General features: G+C 27.8%; 1 protein-coding gene across 4 annotated transcripts; it reads left to right on the forward strand.

Moving 5' to 3' along the window:
- The first annotated feature begins 948 nt into the window (after window positions 1-948).
- Window positions 949-20,034, forward strand: LOC144851169 (uncharacterized). 4 transcript variants are annotated; one of them, XM_078708734.1, is made up of 7 exons: window positions 949-1,064; window positions 2,034-2,106; window positions 2,331-2,411; window positions 12,726-12,749; window positions 15,221-15,504; window positions 16,061-16,119; window positions 17,079-20,034. In XM_078708734.1, the coding sequence occupies exons 2-7, from the start codon at window positions 2,061-2,063 to the stop codon at window positions 17,152-17,154; spliced, it is 570 nt and encodes a 189-aa protein (XP_078564860.1). In that variant the 5' UTR covers window positions 949-1,064; window positions 2,034-2,060; the 3' UTR covers window positions 17,155-20,034. The 4 variants fall into 4 exon arrangements, with proteins under 4 accessions (XP_078564860.1, XP_078564863.1, XP_078564861.1 ...); XM_078708737.1 differs by lacking the exon at window positions 16,061-16,119; XM_078708735.1 differs by lacking the exon at window positions 12,726-12,749.
- The last annotated feature ends 1,512 nt before the right edge of the window (window positions 20,035-21,546 follow it).

Consider the following 21,546-nt stretch of genomic DNA (forward strand, 5'->3'; position numbering starts at 1 on the left):
ATAAAAAGAAATTGTTAGTTTCACTCCCAAGATTTTGGTTTACTATTATTAGCTCTTGTGATATACCAACATGAGAATAGTTCAGTTGATGTTTACACTACACCTATTGCATGTCATTTTGATGGTGTTTTTAAAGATTCCTTAATTTATATTTCATATGTCCATTTTTTAAACATTTGTTTGCCTTACCGTATGTAATTTTACTGTATCTGTCACTTCTTGATATTAATTATGTTCGATTTTTCTTTTTTTTTTTTCCTATCTAAGAACAATTTATTTGATTACACATGTTACCATATTACTTGAATAAACGCCTCCCTTGAATAAATGCCTCCCTCAAATAAATGATCCACTCCCGAGGAGTTTATTCGAATGGTATTTTTAATTTCAATTTTTTTTAAATTTTAATCAGTGGTTTAGACCAGAAATATATTTTGTCATAATTACATTTTTAATCAATTTCCTATCTTTTTTCTTTCTTTTATCAGACGGCAATGCATTGGGGTGCTAAACATGGACGCAAAGAAATGATTCGATTAGTTGCTAACACAGGATTGGATATCAACACAAGATCGGTAAAATGTTCACATCAATCATTGTGCAATTAGTAGCCTCAGTATTAATTATAATGATATAATAAGATTCAAGAAATTGTTCACAAATTCATTTTGCTTCGCAGTTGTATTGTCCCCCCAAAAAAGAAAGATTATTAAAATCAGATTTTTGAATAGCCCATGTAGTTTTAATAATGTTAATCACTTATGCAGAAAAAGCAAAAAAAGACAAAACAAACAATTCAATTTGACTATTTTTCTGCTTTAAATTACAGATTATTCAGGTAAATATTGGATCGGAAAAAACAATTACTTACTTTATTAAAACTGCCAAATGGCCTATTCAAAGTCTTTTTTTATTAATCTTCATTTCATAAAATTGCAAAAAAACGCTATCTGGGCCAATATTAGAATGTACACATCCGCAATACTATCCATGTTATTTTTTAACACAATCTTTTTCTTTGTTTTTTTCATGCTCACTCAATTTTTTTGGGGATTTAGCATGCGGTAAGTGTATTATCTTTATATCAATCTTTTAGTATTTTAAAACTGTACTAGGTTATACATGATAATTGATAATCATTAGCATAAAAAAATACATTTTTACAGAAAAAATTTATTTTAAAAATGATGTACAATAACAATAGATGATCATTTAAGATCACCTAATTTTATTTTTATCATTGAATAACAAAAAACATACGTTGTATTGGCAGTGATGTTTCAGAATGAGATTTCTATAATATAATATATACAAACCACTATATAATATGATAAAAAAAAGGATTAGTAAAATTGAATAGGCCAGGAGTCTGAGAGGTGAGTGATAAACAATCGATCGTTCATATGGTTATCGTCAAACATAATTTCCAATTTGGGAGCACCCACTGACAGATCATTGACTAATGAGATAAGCCAATAAAGAACTGGAGTAGTAGGTGTTGTCAATGAATATTAAACGAGTGACATGAAGTAACTATGTTATGACAATTAATTTCTTTTTCAACAGCAGCCTTGACTGGTTTTAGTGTCCACTTGGTTTTACCCCTTGATTTTCTGGGTCAGGTCTTCCTATCTGGCAACCGACCCTCTCAGATACCACTTTTCATTTTCCTCTTGTTTGACCATTTTAATAATTTTAATTTCCAATTTTATTTAAATTCCCTTAGGGCATAAATGCTTTAATTGTGTTTAAAATAGATATTTTTTCATAAGAATCTAGTGAACTATGACAAAGAAACAGTAAAACCGATTTTAGGACCTTTTTATGTGTTTTTTCATATTCAAAATAATAATAATAAATAAATAATACCCGCATAGTATTTAATTAAATGAAGACCAGTGAGACCAAAATGTTTTAAAGAATAAAACACAGGTCGCATGTACCAGTAGTTGATAGAACAAAAGTTACTAAACCAAAAATAGTCCTTACTTACAGAGACAAATGTTATTGGAGTGTTCAATCTTTTTTTGCAGGGCTATACACCATTACATATAGCAGCGATGTATAACAGGGAGCTAGTCATGCAATTCTTAACTCAAGAATATCGTAAGTATGATGTTTACTTATCTCTGCCCTAAAAACAGCCATAAATGCAGGGTATGGTGCATAACATGTCACCTAATAAACATTATGCAGTATTATAGTGATAATGAAAGGAAACAAAAATAATAATAATAAAAATAACTGAAAGTTTTGTATATATATTGCACAGAAGTGAATCCATGTAATCTATAGAAAATAGTAATTATTGACTGGCATTCTTTTTACAGAAGCAGATGTAAACATTCGTGACTACAGTGGAAAGCGGCCGCACCAGTATTTGGCGAACACTGAGCAAATGTATCTACAACGTAAGAAATTACAATACAGTAGGGTAGATGATAATGTGGATATGGGGGTGGTAACACCAGTACCCACCACACCGGGAGGATCTAGCACATTCACAAGAGCATTAAACCGGCTTTCATTCCGTGTAACCAAACGACAAAACAGTATGAAAAGTCCGCGAATGTTTAAATTTCCAATGGAGCCTGCCATTTCTGAATAAATTAAAATGTTTACAAAATGAAAAAAAAAAAAGTGTTTAAACACTAAATTGCTATTAAATTGTTTAATTTTAACATTTTATTCAACAACACAGTAATTACTTGTGGACAGGTGTCTAAAATAAATTTTTAAAATAGAGTAACAAGAAAATCTGTAAAGTAATATTCAAATGGTTATGTAGCAAAGTAAAGGAAACATTTTTATAAAAAAAATACTTGAATTCATATTAAATAAATTTTCTTTCTGAGTTCCAAACTAAAAAAAAAAGAATTGTATTGTATTCTTACAAAATGTGAAATAATGTATATTCATTTTTAAATTAGATATGCAATAATTAGAATAATTTTAATATTAAATCTTTAAATTTTAAGAAAGTTTTGTCTTTCATCAGTTTATGCTTTGAAAATTAATAGTACAGATATAATCTAATAATATAATTTACAGTAATATATAATATTCTTTGTAAATAATTATTTGATTTTGAGTTTGATATTATTTACAGTATTATATTATATATAAATATATTACCATTTTAAAAATAAAAATTTGTAAAAATAAATGCTTTGAATGTTAGGAAGATTTAGATACAAAAACAAAAAATAGCTTCCTTCAAAAATTTAAAAACTAAAAGGAACTTGTTTGGGCCATGACAGACTTAAAAAAACAAAAATGTAGAACAATTTTTTATATTTGTGTAAAAAATATTTTTTTTTTAAAGAGAACATAACATCGGAATTGCACAAAAACTATCCTTTAACATTAAAGACATATGGTTGTCAAGAATTAAGAAATTCAAATAATTAGTTGATAAAAGAAAATAAACATTTAATATTCTATTTTTTCTACAAAAAATTAAAATTATATTGAAAGCTCTGTGTGTCCTAGGTCCTATCAGTTTGTGGGAATATTTTCTTTTTTTCTTCGCTTTTTGAAAACGACTTGTAATATTTTGTCTGCTTTTAACAGCAATTTTGTCAACCTTATTCCTTGCTACACTTAATGCTTGCCTTTAATATCATGTGTTGTTAACTGAAGCCTGTGTATCTTGACATTTTTTTGACTTGCAACTGAATCAGTGCCCATCTCTCAGACTCTGCCGATTTTCCACTTCCTTTATGATAGTGTCACGGATTTCATTCCGGTTGACGGATAGTCCCCGAAAGCAATATGTCACAAAAATGTACCAAAAACGGTTTTCACACCGACATCAAAAATTAAATATGTCAATAGAGCCCTCATTGAAAGGGTGATAAAATAATATATCTATCGGTGACAGATTTAAAATTAAATATTTCAGTGCATCTACATCAACTTGGAAAAGTTGTTTCATATTTTGTGGCGGAGGTTTGATTGATTTTGTTTCCCGTTGTCTCAGAAATGTCATTATTCACTGCTTGTTTTCACTTTATGTAACTTATAATACATTAAGATATCGTATGATAAAAAAATTTTATCTTACAATGTCTCACTGTAAACTAATAAGAATATAAAGCCTGGTTTACATAAATCATTTGTACTTTCCTCAAATTATTTAATTACTATTGTCATAATACTGCTGAATAATTCGGATTAGGCCCTCTACGGATCCACGACAGCCATAATGCAGTGCCTACCATAATTTTATGATTTGAATTGGACTGGCATGTGAGAGGCATGAGCCATTTCGAGACCTGTCTGTGCCATATTGTATCCTTTAAGCGCTGTCTACACTATCATACTAGTTTGACAAAAAAAAGTGTAATGTGCCCAAATATGGTAGTGATATGACATCATTGTGTCCATGGGCATATTGCACATAAAGTTTGATAGTGTAGACAAAGCTTGAGGCAAGATGATTGCCTCTCATGTCCTCAGATTGGACATAAACCCATTAGTCCCATGTACATACTATGTGCATGACAAACACCTTTGGAAAGAGTAAGGGGGGTCATTCATAGTAGGCCCTGGCTGCCGTGTGTCTCTCTAATTTAATTGAACTTGAAGAGAAAGAAAAAAAAATAATCATTAGACATCAGGTCTGAAACATGACTTGAACACATGCATTCAAATGCTTACAAGTCTCAGAGATGTGACGGCAATTTGTACCACTCAACATACCAAAGATTTTATATATTAGAAAAAAACATTTTATTTCAATGTAAATTTTTTATGTAAATCAGGCTTTACTAATTGCATTGGTTTTTTGGTATTGAACACTACTATTATAGAGGTAGTCTCTGTTCTATGTTGCATGCTATGGTGTTTTTAGCATTTGCTCAGCCTGTTTCAATTCTTACTTATGAATGGATAAAAAGAGAGAAAACTACAGGGAATATACAGATGGAAAGGTGATGTATTATTAATACTAATTTTTTTTAATTAAAAACTAAATCAATACTTTTATTTGGGCGCAGTCATCTTTCACATTTCCAACAAATTACAATAACAAATTTGCTTTACTTAAAATGTTTTACTTGATTAATAATTAAAAATTACTGTTAATTGAAATGATTACATTTATAATACAATGCTTATAAGTGCAGGGTATTGTTTTATTTATATCAAATATTTTTTGGTTCTGAAATCTCTTCAAATTAATAATGTTTTCTGAATTTGATAAAATATTTTAATAAAACCAAAGTATTCAATAGTTGTTATCTAACAGGTACTATTTTTAAAGAAACTTCTAATTTGTACAATTTATTTTAATATGTTGTATATATTAGACTTTATATTTTTGATACACAAAATAGATTTTAATTGATTCATTAATCTACAATAAGAAAAATCTTGATATATATACATTTTGCTTGAAATATTTGAAATCAAGGTCGATTATTTTAATACTAGTTTTTCCCAAATTATAATCATTAAAACTATTGGGTCGTTTGTTGTATAATAGTATTTCTTTCTGTCTTATCAATTCATCAAATTTGTCTTTCACTTTAGAATTAAATTGAAGTTTATGCATGCATGTCCCAGGTACTTTAGAGCTCTATGTAGATTGTGGCATAGTGGTATGGGGGTTGAGGGTTACCACTTAACCTAGATGATGCGTATAAAATCGAGATAGAAGGGAGAATGTATAACCATTTTTATAAGGAAAGCATATAAATGTATAAAATGGTGCACTCTAAAAACAGAGTTAATTTTACTCTTTTTTCCCACCCCTCCTTAGCACCCATCCATTATGCCACTGTAGTCTGGGTACGGTATTTTGGTGAATTAGCAACTTGCTTGAATCTCTAGTTCCTATGTACTACCTAATGCATGGATACTACATTATAACCCTATGTATTCATCACATTTAATAAATCTAAAATTGTTAATATAAAGACCTGTAAATATACTTGTGAATGACCTGACTTGTGTGTGTTTTTCTTGTAAAATATTCTGTTATGTTTGCATTAGAATGTGGTGGATAACTATAGTTTTAGCTTAATTTAAATGTGTTTGCATTTTATTTTATTAAGTTTTTTTTTTCAAAAAAGGTACTTAAAATGCTGATATTAGTACAAACTAATCATTCTATAAAAGTTCTATAAAATAATATAACATCAAATACAAGTTAATTGTCTTTTCTATGGTTACAAATAAAGTACTGTACTACTACAGTTGTAACAATAAGTTATTTCGGTTTTTGTGATTTTATTTATTATTTCTACAAATTTTGGTACAGTATTACCAATATAATATTCTTCTTTTCCTTATTTATTGTTTTGAATTCATCAATTTTAAAAAGCAAAAATAATCTTCAATAAAGAATAACTCCAGTGACTTTCTTTGATTGGTTAAAAACAAATGCATGTGATTGGCCATACTAAGGAATTAAAAACTAACCTGATTGGTTATCAACATAACTACATGCTCTGTTCTCATTGGTCAATCTCTGCTATGCTTTTTGATTGGCCACTAACTTTTTAACAATGAAGATGAATGGTTGTTGATTTTTTGCTTTATATTCATATATTTTATATGTTGATTGTTTTGTTGTCATTGTTGATAAATTTCCATCATAATTTTAAATCTAGAATTTATTATACATTTAATTGTTTTCATTCAATATTGAATCATAATTGTAAATATAAACTCAAACCCTTTAGACTGGTTATGGTGCATTTAATAATATTGTATCATTTCAAACAATATAGTTTCTGCCACATATTTTTTTTTTTATTCATGACATGAAATATTTCATTTTCAGTACATATATCTGTAGTAGGCTACCTACTTATTTTACATAAATCATTTGACATAAAACCATAGTAAAATTTGTAAATCATAATCTTTTTTTTTTAAATTAATGTGACTGATGTTTGATCATAATCACCATCTGTTTGTTGAAAATCGTGATAGAAAATTTGATTTTTATGTTTCGATGTTGACGTATTTCAAATGTAGAAAAATAGTATCATTGTAATAACCATAACCATATTATTACAATTAGTTTGTAGGGTGTTTATTCTAAATTGTGTGTATTTAATTGTATCAGCTAGGAAGGGGATATATTCTTTTTTTGCCTGTCTTTGAATTTGGTAAATGTTGTAATACAAGACAATTTGGGATTTTTATTTTCTAAATAATCATCACGTCCAAAATGTTTATCGTTAAAATGTACGTAAAAATAATGGGCCTATTGAAGGCATGCCTAAATTGAACCAAGAAGTTAATTTTGTAAAAAAAACCTAAACTAAATAACCTTAGACGCTAGCTATGATGTTAACTTAGGTGTGATAATCCCCATAAAAGTGTGGCAACCATTTTGTTGTTAATACTTTTATTTCTTATTTAACGTATACATCTATTTGTAGGAGTGATGATGTGTTAGGGGTGGGTGAGTGGGAACAAAGGAAAGGAGAGAAAGGTATAGAGAAGGAAGAAAATATTGAACATTCCTAGCACCACCAATGGCTAATGTTAAGTTACTGTAACTAAAAATACCATTGTAACATGTGTTATTTGTCTGTATGAGTGACAATTCAACATGTCATTTGTAACTAATGGATTGCAGTGTACAGCATACCAGACTGGCTTTTCATATTATATGCATGCCACATTTTTAAAAAGAACCCATTAGTTTTCATAATTTTGAATGATTAACGATTCACATACTTTGAACTTGAATGCATAGTCAACATGAATACCTTACCCTGCAGTGCCCTTTTTCCTGCATCAATACCACACCTTTCATTCATCCTACAATGTTTTGCTGTGTTTTCAGCCTGTTACCTACCACTCCACTATTTTGACATCATTTTGTTTCTTGAGTCCTTATCGTTGTCTCCTTCAATGATCCCCAGCGATCTACGAATGCGATGAAATCGAAGAGCAAGACGCACCTGAAAGAGTCACAGAACGGAAAGGCAAATTTCAGAAATTCCTTGGCGTTTTTTAGAATTGTTATCAGATCCAGTTAAAGGACAAGATCACAGGATTATTTCCAATTAGGATGTGTAAAATTAATTATTTAAAAAAAATTAACCTTTTAGCTATGATAATGTGTTTAATTAATTATATGTTGAACATTTAATAGTACTTACTCGAATTTTAAGAGCAAATTTTTTTCATGGGTGTCTCCAAATTAATAATTGGGATTGGGTTTATTCTTGTGGAACATCATGTATATTATGTATTAAACCTTGTATATCAGACAGAATATTTGTGTAGGAAAAATATGTACCTTCTACTATTTCTGGTGGTAACATAATACAGTACCTTGTATGACTGAGCGTAGTCCTGTGCTCGAATATAATCTCACTGCCTAATTTAGACTAAATTTTTCGCACAAAACTTTACCCCTGGGTACTATACTCTGTAATAATATTCAAAGCATTCAAGGTTTATCAAGTTGTTTGTTTGTATTAAAATTGCTTTCTAACATTATGATTATGTTTTATATAGTACATTAAATCAATTTCAATGCATTTGTATAGGACTTTTAGACCAACAATGTAAGTAAAGTACTGGTACTAAATTTGATTTTGTGATTTATAGGTACAGAGTGCAAACTATTTTCACCTTGTTTTTAAAAAGTATCTTGAACTGTATTGAGGGGAATCATAGGTTTATTTCCATTTTTATCTTAAATTTCATTTTGACAAAACCAAAAGTACATTGAAATATAACCAAAAAGTCTGATTACTGCATAGTAATTCTATAAAGGTAAAACTTTTTTTTTATTTTCTAAATACCTAATCAACTTTAATTTAAGTGACTTTAACTCTACTAGTATTTGTAACTGCCATGTTAGAATTTGAATATGGTAATATTATTATTAGATTATTATCACTAATTAATTTCATAATAAGTTTATATTTTATTGTATATATATATTCAAATTGTATATTTTCAATTTAAGAATTTCATAGGATTTTTATTATTATTGTTGTTATTATTATGTAAATAAGTATTGTACATTTAAATGCCTTACCTCTTAATTACCTTGCCTAATGATTTAGAGTTAATTCCGTCCTGTATTTTATTACATCTATTTTATTGAGACATGGTTTTGAGGATATGGAATTTAATAATTAAATTATAATTAATCATAATGCATTCCTTTTATTTTACCATATGCACCTGTGAAAATGCAAATCATATGCAAATCATATTTAAATCATGCAAATTCAGACACCTGGCTAAAACTTTTAAGTAATTTTTTTTCCATCTTTCAAAGCATGTTTTATTCATTTTTTAAAGCTAATTTTTAAAATTTTATTGGTATTTCTTGATCACGAAACTTGAAATATCTTTCTTCTTGCTACGCCCTCTAGAAATACGATCGTCGTACAAGAAGTTGGCTACTCAGTGGCATAAACATGTTGAAGATGACATACCACATCAGAATTATCGTCATACTGTTATGCTGCCCTCTATTGCTGAATGACGCATGTGGTATCCAGTGTTAAAGATCCTATCCAAAGCTTTTTGCTAAAATTATTTAAAATTAAAAAAATAAATTATCATATTGTTTCCATCCATATTGTGCATGAAATTATAATATATATTGGTGCTTTTATTAGGTTTTTATTAGTTATTTTTAGCATTTAGATTTAATATGTTGGCTGTTTTTGGCAGCCAACATGTTAACATTTTTAATATTAATATATTTCTTTATAATATATTATATATGTATACTATTTATTTATTTCTTTGTTATTTACCTTTTTTTTTTAAATAGGTTATTACAAATCATATATTTAGCCAGTATTCTCAATCATTTTATCACACTGAGTTCATGTAGTTAGTAGTAGTCGGGCCTCTTGTAAAACAATGATTCCACACACAGTCTACATTAAAATTACTTGGCATGCATGTTGTTTACCAAAAATATATAGAAATAATATTTTTTCAAGGTTTGATAAGCTGCTTAAGAGTAATTTTGCAAAATATTTTGCCTCAACACAGCATCTCAATTGGTCGTATATAGTTTTGAGTAGGCTTATGTAACATAATAATTATTTCAATGGTTGTTTTACTATAGCATGAAGTTGAAAGTGTATTAGTACCAGCATATTACATACATTGTTTATATGCATCAATAAATCTATTGTTATTACCTAATATTAAAATCCACAATAACATTTAATTATTACATTTTTATTATATTGATTATTGTTGAATACTACATAATTAATAGGTATTAAATTTAAGAATATAAATCGAATATAACATTAATTTTACATCTTAAAGTATATTTATATATTAAAACGATAATCCAGGTTATTAACTTTATAATGTTACTAAAAATAGGTTTATTTATACAAATGGGATGATGAAGATAGTCCATTAAATAGCACAAGGGAGCGTTTTAAGGTTGTTGAACCTATTTCAGAAAAAAACAGTCTGGTATGTACCCCTTCTTGCCCTGATCTAAATTCTGGAGGTTCTAAGGGGTGTAAAAAGTATTTTTTTAAATACATTTACATGTTTACATGGAAGTTTCTCGAAATAGTTAAAACTTTTTTGTACAGTATATTTGGGTCGAATAGAAAGAATAAGTTGATTTCATGTCTGGAATTTGCCCTTTTTTTCAATGATGGTCTTTACTATTAGATATAACCTATTTTTTTTCAACAAACTAAAATGGTGATTATTTAACCATTATTCTCATGTTTTGATAAAATGGTCTTTACAAAATTATAATGCATATATATTCCAAGCAATGTAATGCACAACATTTTGATATGATTTTAATATTTTAACAAATATATGATACAAATATATATCATCAGATAAAATAAAGAATAACTCCAAAGAAAGAGACAGAATAATGAAAATTCTAAAAGATTAGTACATAATTACATTTTTTACTAAATGTAAGTAAAAACTTTCAGTAATATCTCCACCTCCGTAGATTTGATTTCTTGATATTTATATTGATTACATTTAAATGATTGATTATTAGCCAAGATTATTACAACATGTGAAATAAAAAAAAAGTATAACTAAATTTAACACAATTTTAATCTTTATCAAATTTTTATTTATTAAATTAATACTTGCTACTCTGATATGATTCAACATTTAAATAAAAAATAATAAAGTTAAGTTGAGTACATTTTCTATTTTTAATAACAAGCAGTTTTTGTTCATTTAAAAAAAAATATTTCCTAATAGCTTTCATCCAATCTTATTCTGACGTTTAAATTTATATTAGTTTAAAAAAGATTATATTTGTACTTTTTCCTAGATTTTTATTATGCTGTTAAATACTAATTAAAAAATATATATAATTTATATTGAATAATTTTGTTATTGTTTCAATTGTTTAATTTTTTGTTTGTTTTGCATTAAATTACAGTTTTAATAATATATAGGGTATATTACCGGTTACGGCTGAATAATCCCATGGTCATGTATAAAAAAAAAGTATAACTAAATTTAACACAATTTTAATCTTTATCAAATTTTAATTTATTAAATTAATACTTGCTACTCTGATATGATTCAACATTTAAATAAAAAATAATGTATAATCCCACTAAACTAAAATCGGGCAGAAGACTATAATTTTTTTTTTCCATAATTTAAATGTATTAAAAAATAATTTTTTTAGTTAAATTTACCATTTAACTGAAAGTAATATAGGTACATTTAATTATTTTACTATTGTTTTAGTTTAGTTTCAATTTTGTTCCCAGTTTTGAGGGTGTTTGTGTGAAATAGGTACAGTAAATTAAACATTAATGAATTAATATGGTATAGTAGGAATTTATATAATTAAGTATTGGTTGATTTTATTTTATAACCAGAGTCACACAAAAACATACAGTATAAATATTTAAAACAATTGAAAAACCAGTACAACAGTAAGACTCAAGTTAAATGGATGTCCCAAGAAGTAAAATACTTAATTGTCCAGAACATGGCAAAACAAAATAATTGGAAATTCCCTACACATTATAATAATAATAATTTTTAAAAGAAATTGAAAATCAACAAACCAAGATCTATCAAAAACACTTTTAAAATGTTTAAAAATTGTATACAAATTTGGGTTTTTTTCTTAAAATTTTGTATTACAGTACTTTAATATAAATACTAATTAACAGTATTATTTGTGTGTTTGCTATTAAAATTTGTAAAAACAAGATAACGAAATGAATCAACTATAAATATGGGTAATGTATCTAACTGAAAATATCTTTAAACATTTTTATTATTTTTATCCTCTTTTTGTTATTTATTACTAACATAACACACAATTTCTTTTTTAATTCGTTTTGTTGACTATACTTATAAGCCAATCAATTTAAAGATATATTGTCCCCTAAAGGAAAAATTAACTAATATGCTATTTTAATGTCACATAGTAGTTATTCACTTTGACCAAAAATTGGATCAAAAACAAAAATAGTCAAATTGTCTGTCAGAAAATGAGTTTTTGGTTGAATTTAACCATTAATTTGTAAGTGAAGAATTGTTTTTGTTTGTTTTTTCCCTACAGAAGTGAATAAATTTACTAAAACTGCAAAATGGGTTATTCAAAGTCTGATTTTATTAATTTTCATTTCTTTAATGTTCCCTCAAAAGGGTGTGCTTATATCTGTTTAGTCACATTTAATAATTTGCATGTTTATTTGATGCACCTTTCACTTTGGCTAATTTTTTCCCATTTCATTGCATTTTTCTTTTAGACTATTTCAAAGACCCTTCCACAGGTAAGTTTATTCCTCACCTTTTTCAGTTTTATTATTAACTGACCTTAAATTTTGCTTTTCATTGCAATCCCTGCAAATGATTCATTAAATGTAATAATTTTAATCTTTTTTATTATTTTAGAAAATAAGTTACATTATATTTAAATGTGTTATAAACATTTATAACATAGGCCTAAAAAATATAAATATATTGGTTAGTCAAATCAAAAAAATATTGCTAATAATTTTATTGATGGAAGAGGTTTTAAAATTTGTTAAAACTTTAAGCTGTGTTTGTCATACAGATATTTTTAAGAAGTGTAATACTTGTTAGAATTTTCAGTTATGTTTGCCATACAGATATTTTTAAGAAGTTGTATTTTGTGGATATTCAAATTATTATAAACTTGTTATCATAATTTAAGGTGTGTTATTTTTGCATACCAAGACCTAATTTTGCTTTAATAAAAAGTAAATTGATTAATGTTGATATTCTACTTTTTTTAAACACTTCACTGAAAGATATCTTCCTCTTTAATCAAAGAAAAAAACGGTCAAACCACTTGGTCAAAATATTTACAGGTTCAGTGAAGGGTATGGGAAAGTAACTAAAGAGAATGTGTATAAAGCAACATAATCTTTGGTGTGATGATAGGTTATCATATCCTGTCCTAAAAATTTATAAAAAAACAATCCACCCTGTGCATCCCATAAATTTCTATCTACTGGGTCGAAAAATTGTTTATGATCGTGAGAATTTGGCAATGAGTTAGACTAGAAGATAAATTGTTGTCAAAAATTATTAATTGCAGATAGGGCCAACAATAGGTAGTAACACAAATTACATTTTGTAACTTCGTTGTACATATGTCGACTACCTTGGTATTTGGTTTAGGCATGGAGTTATACATAGTTTAGATATGCAATTGCCATTATTCATATCATCTGATATATATTTTTCAAAATTCATGAACCTCAACAGTAAAACACCTTTTTTGAGACATCCCAATTCAATGAACCCTATTGAAGGGACATTTTGTTTGGTTCTGAAAGTGTCCTTAATCAGGGTTCTGTTCTATACACATCCACAGTGGGAAGCAAAAACAATATTTAAAGTTTATCCAATAATTGATAGAATTATCTTGGTGAAAGAATATATATGTTATACTAGACTATACATTCTTAAAACTAATTAACATGTTGACAAGTATAGTACTTAATTGCTTTGTTTATTTGTTTGTTTGCATGATATCGTCCTAAATTTTTGGGCATTATTAGGTATCTACTTCAGACCATGCCTAATGATTATCAGAAAAATATATATATTTATAGTGAGATGTCGTAAATGCATATTAAAATCTTAAGTTAACTTTACCTTTAATATGGGCCAAAATAAAAAATAGCACACGCTCTGTTGCTCTCTTTATTTTTCAAAATATTTTGCTCAGTTTGTGAGAGCTTAATTGTTAATTTGATTGATAAACTTCTGCCGAAGCACCATGTCATTCAGACATCATGCACAGGATTCACAAATCAACAGATTAAATATTGTCAGTAAAAAGTAAAAACAAGTATTTTATTAGTTTATTTATGATTTTTACTACAATTCATTATTTAAGATTGACTTTGTCAAATACAACTCTTTTTACATTCTATATTTTTTTTTGTTATGATACATTATACAATACAATATTTTATATATTTTTATGAAATGTTATACTTTTTGAATATTTATGTGACCAATGATAATTATGTGCTCATTTATATAACATACAGTATGTCAAATGTGATTGGATGGAAATTCAAATCTATTTGTTTATTGTATAAAAATTTATAACATATTGAATATTTTGTGCATTGAAGATACAAATATAATTAATTTTCATATAATATAGGTTGCGGTATTTTCATTTTGTTTTATATTTTAAACTAATATTCAGGGTTTATGGTATTGGTTTTGGTAATTTGGAAGGGGTTAGCCTTTTATATTTAGAAATGATTATATGAATCGGGGGTTTTTTTTTGTTATGATACATTATACAATACAATATTTTATATATTTTTATGAAATGTTATACTTTTTGAATATTTATGTGACCAATGATAATTATGTGCTCATTTATATAACATACAGTATGTCAAATGTGATTGGATGGAAATTCAAATCTATTTGTTTATTGTATAAAAATTTATAACATATTGAATATTTTGTGCATTGAAGATACAAATATAATTAATTTTCATATAATATAGGTTGCGGTATTTTCATTTTGTTTTATATTTTAAACTAATATTCAGGGTTTATGGTATTGGTTTTGGTAATTTGGAAGGGGTTAGCCTTTTATATTTAGAAATGATTATATGAATCGGGGGTTTTTTTTTCTACCTTGTGCAACTTAGTAAGTAAAAGAGTAGGCCTACAATTCTTCCAATGATTGCAAACTGTATGAAATTGTAAAATAAATTCTGTTTGTAAACATTTCCATCCACAGGTGTGCTTCCCAACATAAAAATTGGACATCTAGAAAAACTTGAGGCTCAAGAGAAACGATCATCAAAATTTGGCTCGTTGAGGGCATCCTTCAGGGCGTTAAGAACATGGGGATCGACCGAGAGTATACCAAAAAAAAGGACAATATCAACGGGAAGCATTTTGCATACTTCACCTAAGATGAGACCTAAGAGTTTGCATGTAGAACACCATAGAACTTTCACGCCAGAATCCTCCCCAAAAACAAAACATAGGCCTTTATCCACTATAGAAACGGACAGACAAGTAGGTTTTTTTAAATTATTCTCTTACATGATAACATTTTATTTAAAAATTAGTATGTTGCCCAAGAATGACCGACCTAAATATAAGAACATCTAAGGTTAACATTTTTTTTCATTAAACATAATTTAAGCATCATACTTTCACATGTTTTAATTTCACCATAAATTTGAAAATTAGAAGTAATGTGTTAAATTTGATTTAAAAGAAACAAATGCTGATTTGATTTTTAATTTTGTTTGCGATTGTTTCTTAAATATTTACACACACCTAGACCTTTTTGTTTAGTTGCAATTTGTCTAAATGAGTAATTTTTCTATAGCCCTTTTTATTTATATATATATATATTTTGGCAGATTTATACCCCTGTTTTTCAAATAAATATATATAATTAGTTGTTTTTTCACAATAGTTATTCACTTTCACTAAAAATGTAATTGCCTGATAAAACTGTAATTCCAAGGAAAAATAAATAGCCGAGTGATTGATGTAAGTCAATCTATAGTTTTACTATTATAATTGTGTTGTTTTTTTTTTCCTTAACCATATGTTGATATAGTTAATGCCACCACCAGCAGTACCATCAAACATGAAAAAGGCGAAAAACAGTTTTGCTGGGTACGCAATTTTAGCTGGATTCTGCATGCTTGGCTGTTGCATAATGTATCATGTCTGCTATGCTATTCGTAATACAATACAATAACAGTGTACAAATTAAGAATATGTCATAAAACTGGGTGTAACAGCTTTTAACTAATACCTATGATCTTTCACTTGCAGGGCGGGCACCCTAACCACTAGACTACAGAAGATCGTATTTGTGTTCAAATCATCACTAGATATGCAATATAGAGTCTACCTTTCCATTTACATACCCCTTGGTCTGAATGAAGGCAGTTTGTGAATGAGAAAGTTCAGAAGAAACCCTATATTATCAATACTTGAAGTATTAAAAAATACTTATTTTATTCCAATATAACTACTAATGTAAAGTAAACATAAAATTCTTTTTCAATTGAGGTTTTTTTTTCACAAAAACAACAAACACATTTTTGACAAATTATAGCAATGACATCATTGAGAGCTAAAGAAGTGTAAATGAGAAGGTTGACTGTACTGTTAAAACATGAAGGAATAACTTTGTTCTATTTAATTGGTCTGCTTGCCTGTCCAAATTGTTGTCTTGATTGTCTACTGTATATTATCTGCCATGCTTGTTGTTTATGTCTGCATTATGTGTCTTGTTTGTTCCTTAACAATCTTTCTCAACATTTATATTCGTAATTAATAATCATTTGTCTGCATATCTTTCTGTCTGTGTATTCATGTCTTCCTGTCTGTCATGGACATTTCTAAGGTATTAAAGGTTATCTTACAGCAGAACTGTGTCATAGTATTGCAATAGATGTATAAATACCATACCAATCGTTAAACTCGCCCCTATACTATAATCTTATAAAAACCTCCAGATTGAATGTACACACATTTAATTTTCATATTTATAACTCTTCATTCATTTAAAGTGCTTTTTCTTTTTGTAATTGCTGTATCTTTTTTTTTTTTTTTTACTTTTACAGAAATCAGCCTGGAGATTTTCATAAAAGTGGATCAGATTCCAATATTAGTGCATCATCGACATCAACATACATCTGAGTGAAGTGGTAAAAAAATCCAATAAAAACCTCTAAAATTTGACTTTGAGAACAAAAGTCTTATTAGGTTATTACTGTGCAGTATTTTGATTGGCCAGTACATTTGATCTCGTTTTAAGTGGGTGCTGTTTACCTCTTTGTGACTCTTGATTGGCTGTTGAGGATGAACATCTTCTGTACATGTGTATTGTTGATGTTGATTGGCTTGCAGTTATTGGCATAGCGTTGTGATTGGTTGATGGAGTACTACGATGAAGACATGGTTATCACCATGTGACTGACCGCATTTCTTGGTAGCTATTAGCGATTGCATGGTAGCAAGTACATCGTGGTACATTACGGTATACATTCATAACTGTGGTTCAAGGCAATCCTGCCATTGGTTGAGAGTTTGTATTTTCCTCTGGCACAATGAACTAGTAACGATGCTAAAACAATTAATTTCTTGACAACTCAATAATAATTAATACAGTACTCGTATGATTTAGCAAAAACATATAAAAATGATGAATTTTTATGAGTACAAATAATTAACAGGTTAAGTGGAGTGAAAATAGAACATTTCATCTTTTGTATTCATTATTCGTTTTATAACACGCCTACATTTGACGTCTTGATGAGTAAGAGTTCAATAAAGAATATCATGGTACCCAAAATCAAATGACAGGTTTAATGGTACTTTATATAAAGAACACCTTCATCTGTACTACCTCAATACTGGTGAAATTTATGACAATAAAGCAGAATTGGACATTTTACAATACTGCACAACGTAACATCTGTTTTTTAATAGATTTGTAAGGTTTGTGTGCTAGCCCTTGCCTAACCTCCTTACAAAGCCCAGAATTATATTTTTTCCATGCTAACCCAGCCTACAAAATGTAGGTGTGTGCAAGATCACCTATGGGCTATGATTTCCTATTTTTTAGATAGTACTTGAGGCCTTAGCCTGCAGTACTCAAAGGCTAATTATGACCTTAGCCTAGAGTACTATACTATAGACTAAATAACCATTCCAACTGAAATTATTAGGTTCTACTCAAAAATGACTAAAAGCAAACTAATTATTTATGCAAAATAATAATCAAATTTAATTGGTATGCAATTGAGGCAGTGAATGCTGCAACAGTTTCCTAATATTATCACCTTGAATATGTAAATTAGATCATAAGTGCATACTTCACGCACAGTGCATAAAGTAGTACAATATGATTAGTGCACTTGTACTCTGTATATATATATGTATAATTAATGTATTATTATTATGATAATAAAGGTTGTTATTATTATTAATGCACTGATAGTTTCATTAGTGCATTAGTATGGTTATTACATGTAGTGTATTATATTACTAGTAAAATTAAATGAATATATCAACAATATGCTATTCAACTCATAAATTAATATTAATATAGTATTCAACGTGTATATATTGTAGTAAATAGTGTTATAATATATTGTTATTTTAGGCACAACTGCTCCATTTTAGATTTTTTTATTGGTAATTGGAAGTATATTTTAAATAATAAATTGTATGGTGATAAAGTAGAATGTTTAAGCCTAGTATTTACTACCAAATATAAGTTTGATAACGTTTTGTAGTAAAACCTAGTCTACACTCTTGCCAAATTCGCACATTCAGAATATCAAACTTTCCCTAAAACCAACCACATTAGGCCAGCCCATTAATGGTGTCTGGTATTTGTAATATTTTTTCCGCAAGTTTTCATTATATATATCCTAAAGTATTTTGTTGGTGCTGTCCTAGTACAGATATGCAAACGTTACAGTATAATCTAGAATTGGAATTCTATATGATTCAATATACGTTAGTGTGTGCTTACAATAGACCTACATATACCAATCATTCTAATGATATTTTGAAAGTAAATGTGTCTACGTACGATGACAGTATAGCATTGGTAACCTTTTAACAAGTTGTGTCCCATCTTAGAGACAAGGTCAAAATTATTCTATTGCATTTTGTTTACTCTTTAACCCATTTGTGTAATTATTTAGCAAGCTGTGTAATCATAAACTTAAACTAAAATCATTTACATCGATCATATTGCAGTAGATCTCTTTCTTGTCATGTAATCTTTCTTTTAATGTATTTTTATCCTAAATGTACACGTAGCAAATTCAAAATTACCGATCAATCGTCGAGACGAGAGAACATTGTTATACGGGTAAAACTCTGACTTACTAGAGTGTATTCGCCATGCAAACCTCTAAACAATATTATGTAAAGGTATGATACCATAACCAACAAAAAGTCTGAACAGAAATTAATAATTTTATATTGTTTGTTTATTCTGCTACTCGATCTTAGCTTATGTGTTTAACCACTTCGAAAAACAGCACACTAATACTGAAAGAATAAATGAAACATATCATATTTGGATCGCTATTCAATGTATTCAATTCAGGTATGGCCGTGGGAGAGCCTTTATTTTACGGGGATGTGAGACTGCATTACGTCATTTTTCCAAGTCGGCCAGCTCCGTAAAATCGATTTCGATTTTTTCACGGTGACCCCAACATAATTAAATCGCGTATATCTTGCCCGATTCTAAGTGCTGTATCTCAACATACTACAATATTTGCCAAGTATCATAGGAATAGGAAAACAGCATCTCAGTTGTATCACATGTGGTCCATTCTCATGAAAAGTTAAGGACTATGATACTACGATACGGTATTCCAGAATATTCCTACCATACTGGAGAAATCTAGAGACAGTCCCGAGAAACGGTTGTACAGTATATCTATATCTGTGATTTAAAAAGACCAAAAAAATTAACCAAATTTACCCGAAGACTGTCATACAAACGTCAACGTACTGTATGTGAATAGTACTCACATAGGCTACAGTAGTTTTGAGACAGATCAATTGTTCTTTATAAATTATTTTATTGTGCAATAAGTAATTTAAGCTTTTGAAATAATTTGTGCATTGAATAGTACAACAAATAGATATCTTCATCATTACCATTAATTGATAATTGTGTTGAAAATTAGCATTTTATTTGAGTACTGTATCTGTTGCAGTTTGAGTAGTTGCAAGAATGTAATGTATACATGAGTTGTTGATATGCCTAGCAGTTCACTCTCTCACTAGCAAACTAAACCACTCGTCCATCGTGTATAACAGCAAACCGGTGTTATTGTAGTATACAGTATGTTTAAAATTGTGTGAAATGCATACAAATCAATGTGTTTTTAATTTTATTAGAATTTCCACATAAATATGGTTTTCTTTCTTAAATAACATAACAATTTAATATACTTTAGATTTTAATTGTTATTTCATGATAGCATTTTCTGAATTGTAAATAGTTAAATAATCCGATATTATGTAAATGTTCACAAATTTTAGAATGTTTTAGAAAAAAAAATCTAAGAACATAATTTCTTGTGTCGTCATGATTTTCAGATTTGTTTCGAGTTTCATTGATCTATAGTATAGTTTTAAATTACTTTATTTTTTTTTCACTTATTATTTATTCTATTTTATTTAGCAAAAGCATATCATAATTGAGAACAAACAAAATAACAACATACACCAATAATGTATTGCCCCAAAAATCATGAAAAATAAAATTATATAATCAAACTTTGAATAGTCACTTCCATATGGAAAAAATTAGTTAAATTTAACCCCAAAAAAAGTCATTGTCTGACAGACAACTTGACTGTGTGTTGTTTTTTAAAGAAATAACTATTATGTAGTTACGTAGTATGTGCTATTAAAATGGCATACTTGACAATATATCTTTAAATAAAACTTCTGTTATTTGGAATACATTTAATTTTTGAAACTTTTTAACAATTACAACATTTAAATGTTAACAATTACAACATTTAAATGTTAACAATTACAACATTTAAATGTTAACAATTACAACATTTAAATGTTAACAATTACAACATTTAAATGTTAACAATTACAACATTTAAATGTTAACAATTACAACATTTAAATGTTAACAATTACAACATTTGAATGTTAACAATTACAACACTTGAATGTTAACAATTACAACATTTACATGTTACCAATTACAACATTTAAATGTTAACAATTACAACATTTATATTAACAATTACAACATTTACATGTTAACAATTACAACATTTACATGTTACCAATTACAACATTTCAATGTTAACAATTACAACATTTCAATGTTAACAATTACAACATTTATGTTAATAATTACAACATTTACATGTTAACTATTACAACATTTGAATGTTAACAATTACAACATTTTAATGTTAACAATTACAACATTTTAATGTTAGCAATTACAACATTTTAATGTTAACAATTACAACATTTTAATGTTAACAATTACAACATTTATATTAACAATTACAACATTAAATG

The sequence above is a fragment of the Antedon bifida genome, chromosome 8 (assembly GCF_963402885.1).
Source record: "Antedon bifida chromosome 8, ecAntBifi1.1, whole genome shotgun sequence".
Taxonomy (NCBI): domain Eukaryota; kingdom Metazoa; phylum Echinodermata; class Crinoidea; order Comatulida; family Antedonidae; genus Antedon; species Antedon bifida.

What these genes read in the sequence shown, in the direction of transcription:
- LOC144851169 (XM_078708734.1), top strand. Translation starts at nt 2,061, where the DNA reads ATGTATAACAGGGAGCTAGTCATGCAATTCTTAACTCAAGAATATC. An exon ending in TTTCAAAGACCCTTCCACAG is followed by an intron (nt 12,750 to 15,220) that starts GTAAGTTTATTC and finishes TTCCATCCACAG; the next exon opens with GTGTGCTTCCCAACATAAAA. An exon ending in GCGAAAAACAGTTTTGCTGG is followed by an intron (nt 16,120 to 17,078) that starts GTACGCAATTTT and finishes TTACTTTTACAG; the next exon opens with AAATCAGCCTGGAGATTTTC.